At 34.6% G+C, this 4,413-nt stretch overlaps 1 protein-coding gene across 1 annotated transcript; it reads left to right on the plus strand.

Annotated features, from left to right (window-relative positions):
• Positions 1 to 1,728: 1,728 nt before the first annotated feature.
• LOC143942145 (P2X purinoceptor 7-like) lies at positions 1,729 to 4,087 on the plus strand. Its single transcript, XM_077463415.1, has 5 exons — positions 1,729 to 1,781; positions 2,819 to 2,846; positions 2,934 to 2,999; positions 3,341 to 3,711; positions 3,800 to 4,087. Exons 2-5 carry the CDS (start codon positions 2,844 to 2,846, stop codon positions 3,987 to 3,989), a joined length of 630 nt encoding a protein of 209 aa, XP_077319541.1. The 5' UTR covers positions 1,729 to 1,781; positions 2,819 to 2,843; the 3' UTR covers positions 3,990 to 4,087.
• The last annotated feature ends 326 nt before the right edge of the window (positions 4,088 to 4,413 follow it).

A 4,413-nucleotide genomic window follows, 5' to 3' on the forward strand; every position in this document is an offset into this window, starting at 1 on the left:
AGCATCAAAGCTTAGGCTTTGTGGTTTGCTTTTCTCGGGCGACCACCTTTTTGGCCCTGGGCTCCAGGAGGCCCTGGAACGTACCCAGGACAAAAAGATTGCCTTTCCAGAGAAAAAGAAGAAGCCTGAGAGCAGACGTCTTTTTCGAGGGCTTAGGCAACAAACCCGGAAGGATAGAGAAGGTCGGCCTAAAAAACACTGGTCGGGTGACAAGGGGCGTGGCAGAGGAGGAATACTATTCAATCCTCCTCAGACCACTTCAAAATCCCAGTGACTCCTGTGCTCCAGTGGGAGGAAGGTTGGGGGATTTCTTCCCACAATGGACTAGTGCAACTTCAAGTCCATTTATATTAGAGATAATAAAAAACGATTACAAGTTGGAGTTCAGTGCCATTCCCCGACCTACCTTCCTAGTAACCAAGTTACCCAGAGACCGGGAGAAGGCAGAAGCTCTGAGTCTGCTGTTGGGAGACCTGTTAGATCAACAGGTCATCAGCCGAGTACCAGATGCGGAACACGGACAGGGGGTATAGTCCCACGTGTTCGTAGTTCGAAAGCCATCAGGCAAATTCAGGTTGATCCTCAATCTCAAGCCCCTGAACGGGTTCATCAGGTAAAAGCGGTTCAGGATGGAGTCAATCTTTACGATAACGAACCTCCTGTTTCCTGATTGGTTTATGGCAACAATCGACCTCAGGGACGCATATTTGCATGTGCCAATACATCTGGAATTCCAGAAATCCCTCTGGTTGGCAGTCATGGTGAACCGGAAATCCTCCACTTCCAGTTCAGGGCTCTTCCGTTTGGCCTAGCATCCTCTCCCAGGATTTTTACAAAGGTACTGGCAGAAGCCCTAGCTCGACTGCGTGTCAGGGCCATTACAGTGATCCCCTATTTGGACGATCTTCTGTTTGTCACCCGGTCTTACCAGCAGCTAGAAGAGGATCTACAGGAGGCGCAACACTTCCTGTGTTCTCTTGGTTGGTTGATCAATCTGGACAAGTTCCAGTTGATCCCAACCCAGGAAGTACTGTATTTGGATTACAGAATCTCCTCTGTAGAGGGTAAGGATGAGCCGAACACCCCCTGGTTCGGTTCGCACCAGAACCTGCGAACAGAACTAAACTTCATGTGAACTTTAGAACCCTATTAAAGTCTATGGGACTTGAATGTTCAAAATCTAAAGTGCTAATTTTAAAGGCTATTATGCAAGTTACTGTCATAAAGTTTGGGGACCTGGGTCCTGCCCTAGGGGACATGTATCAATGCAAAAAAAGTTTTAAAAATGGCCGTTTTTTCGGGAGCAGTGATTTTAATAATGCTTAAAGTGGGATTCCGCTCTTTTTTTATTTTTTTCTTACCTGTCTCACTGGTGGGTGAGTGCTAGCTTCGATTGGCATCCACGTCCGGCGTTTATTTGACCCCCGGCGCGACGAATCTTTTCTTCAGGATGACTTATAAAAACCTACTCTGGCATTTTCCATTTTAACTGTGGGCGTCTGAAGCCCACAGGCATTTACTTCCTGGTATATGATGACGTCTGGCTCCCAGCATGCTCCGCTCCATCTTGCACATGCTCAGTGAGAGCAGTGACAAGGAAAGAAAAACTCCAGGAAGTTCCCGCCCCGTTGTCAAGGCAACGAAAACCACACAGCACAGAGAACAAAGAATGAATGAAAACGAACCACAGAAGCAATCACAATTCAAAATAGGAACGTCGACTCTTAAACTCGGAGGAAAATCTAACATCTGCTCAACCAATTTGATTTTCTATCTAAAAGGTATAGTGTCTTTACTTATTGATTTATATATATATAGAGAGAGAGAGAGAGAGAGACAGAGAGACAGAGATAGAGACAGAGAGCCATGTGTTTGTTTGTTTTTTTATCTTTCTCTTTCTCTCTCTCTCTCTTTATATATACATATATACATATATATATATATATATATATATATATATATATATATATATATTTTAGATATAAAATTAAATATCATTATTATTTTTTTATATATATTGTATAGCTAAGTAGTCTAATTAAATGTTATGCTCAATATATTTTAATATATCGTTCTATTCTTTACATTTTGTATGTAATTTTATTACTGCTTTCCTATTTTTTGTGTGTGTATATGTATATGTATAGTTAATTGTTCTATTTATTTCTATATGTAATCTCGCTGCACCTCAATATCTCATTATAATTGTGTGTGTGTATATAATATCTATATATATATGTGGGTGCGTGTGTATGTGTGTGTGTGTGTATATATATATATATATATATATATATATATATATATATATATATATATATATATATATATATATATATATATATATATATATATATATATCTATATATATATATATATATCTGTGTGTATGTGTATAGATATAGATATAGAGAGATAGAGAGAGAGAGAGAGAGAGAGAGAAAGAGATCTGTTTATTTTTTAATGTTTTTTTATAATCTATATATATATATATATATATATATATATATATATATATACATATACTTAGATATTTATATATATATATATCAATATCTATAAAATTAAATATATATATATATATATATATATATATATATATATATAATGTGTTTGGAGATATAGGTATATGGCGTGATAGAAAATATATATATTTTCTTCATAATTTTCTATGGAACTGCTCAAGCTTATCGCTACGGCCTACATTCTATTTTAATTTGTATTGGTCTAAAAATTTTATATATCTATATATATATCTATATATATATTTCTAATAATAAATTTTTTCTTGTTATTTCATTAAAAAAAATTTGACGTAAAGAACATCACCTTTCAAGTAGTGTGAAATGGTAAGTCCATTTCTATTTAGATTGTCATATATAATTATGTTATGGTGATATTTTTTGAAGTTGACTTGTATTATTTTTTTTTTTAAGGAAAATACTGAAGTTCCATCAGGATCCAGAACAAGGAGTTATAGTTCTCTCACTCAAGAGGAAAGGGTAATTCAGATAGAATATTGTTTATATTATACTTTTATTTCAGTTGTATCTCTACACATGTCTGGATGTGTATAATGATAGACCAAATTTTATAGAATAATCACTTATTTCATATTTTTATTACCCATAAATATTAGCAATAAAATTAATAATTTTTCTATTTTGTTTAATTTTGTCTTTTATTTATTGCTTTTGTATACACTCTTTGTTGTAATTTTTGTAATTTTTAAATGTTTATTTTAGAAAACTAAATAGTTCTTATTTTTCAAAATTGTATTTTTAATTTTTACGTATGCTTTTATATTATGCTAATGTGTTTATTTTTTTTATATTTTTTTAAGAGAAATATGATGATTGAACAACTGTTGGCAAGGTATCCCGACACAGAACACGATCCGGCCTTTCCCAATAATCCCCGGATAATAAGTACCCCTGACGATTCAAAAACAAGCCAAGCTGAAGATACCCCTGAAGACCGTATTGGCAACACTCACTGGTGTCATTGTGAGTGTTGCATACCAATGGCCACGCAAATAGAATCTGTGTGTTGCCGGGAAATACACCAGGTTGAGGGATGCATCCCTGAGGGCGGGAAATGTATCACCTGTGCGGATATGTTCATTTCCCAAATTGCGACGCAAGAACATGTTCAACTCACATCCCTGGCCATGCATCTTGATGAATTACCTGTCGTGGATGCCAACAACAATCGGTAATTATTTTCATTTGTAATCAATACATAACAAATACACTATGGTTTCTTTGGCCTTTTTTTAATTATAATTTTATTTTATTTTCAGGCGATTACGGAAGACAGCCTACCGACTATTCATGGCATGGATTTACGGATATTTAGGGAAGGGTAATCGGAGAGTAATTCCGTCCTGCGCTGTTAAAGTAGTTAGAGATGTTTTTCCAGATCCGAATGGTTCGTATGTGGGTTTTTTATATTCAGATGACTACGATGCCTCTGAGATGGCATTTCATTAAAGTTTTTTTTTTTTTTTTTTGTTTATTGAATTATAATATATTTTTGGTTATTGTTTTTAATTGTATTATCTTTGTTTTAATAAATCATATTTCATTAAGATGATGGTTTTTGTATTTTTTTTCCACTGAATTGTATGTACACATTGCACAAACTGTGTATGTTTACTAATAATACACATGAAGCTGTAAGTAGAATTCAAAGCGTTTTATTAAATAAATAAAATAAAATAGAATATATATCTATATTAAAAATATATTAAACATTATGTCCCTTACCAAACAAACAAAACTTTATTACTATTTACTTTTCAAAAAAGGAGCAAACTTATCACAACGACCGTTTCAATTATCAAAGTTGAGGAAAACGTGTCATATGCTCCCTTACTGCAGTACTGGTATCCGGCCTTTCTATCGGAGCTATATT

The sequence above is a fragment of the Lithobates pipiens genome, unplaced genomic scaffold (genome assembly GCF_037356315.1).
Source record: "Lithobates pipiens isolate NorthernLeopardFrog02 unplaced genomic scaffold, aLitPip1_a1.2 Scaffold_30, whole genome shotgun sequence".
In the NCBI taxonomy this organism is placed as follows: domain Eukaryota; kingdom Metazoa; phylum Chordata; class Amphibia; order Anura; family Ranidae; genus Lithobates; species Lithobates pipiens.

What these genes read in the sequence shown, in the direction of transcription:
- LOC143942145 (XM_077463415.1), top strand. An exon ending in CTCTCACTCAAGAGGAAAGG is followed by an intron (nt 3,000 to 3,340) that starts GTAATTCAGATA and finishes TATTTTTTTAAG; the next exon opens with AGAAATATGATGATTGAACA. An exon ending in GTGGATGCCAACAACAATCG is followed by an intron (nt 3,712 to 3,799) that starts GTAATTATTTTC and finishes TTTTATTTTCAG; the next exon opens with GCGATTACGGAAGACAGCCT.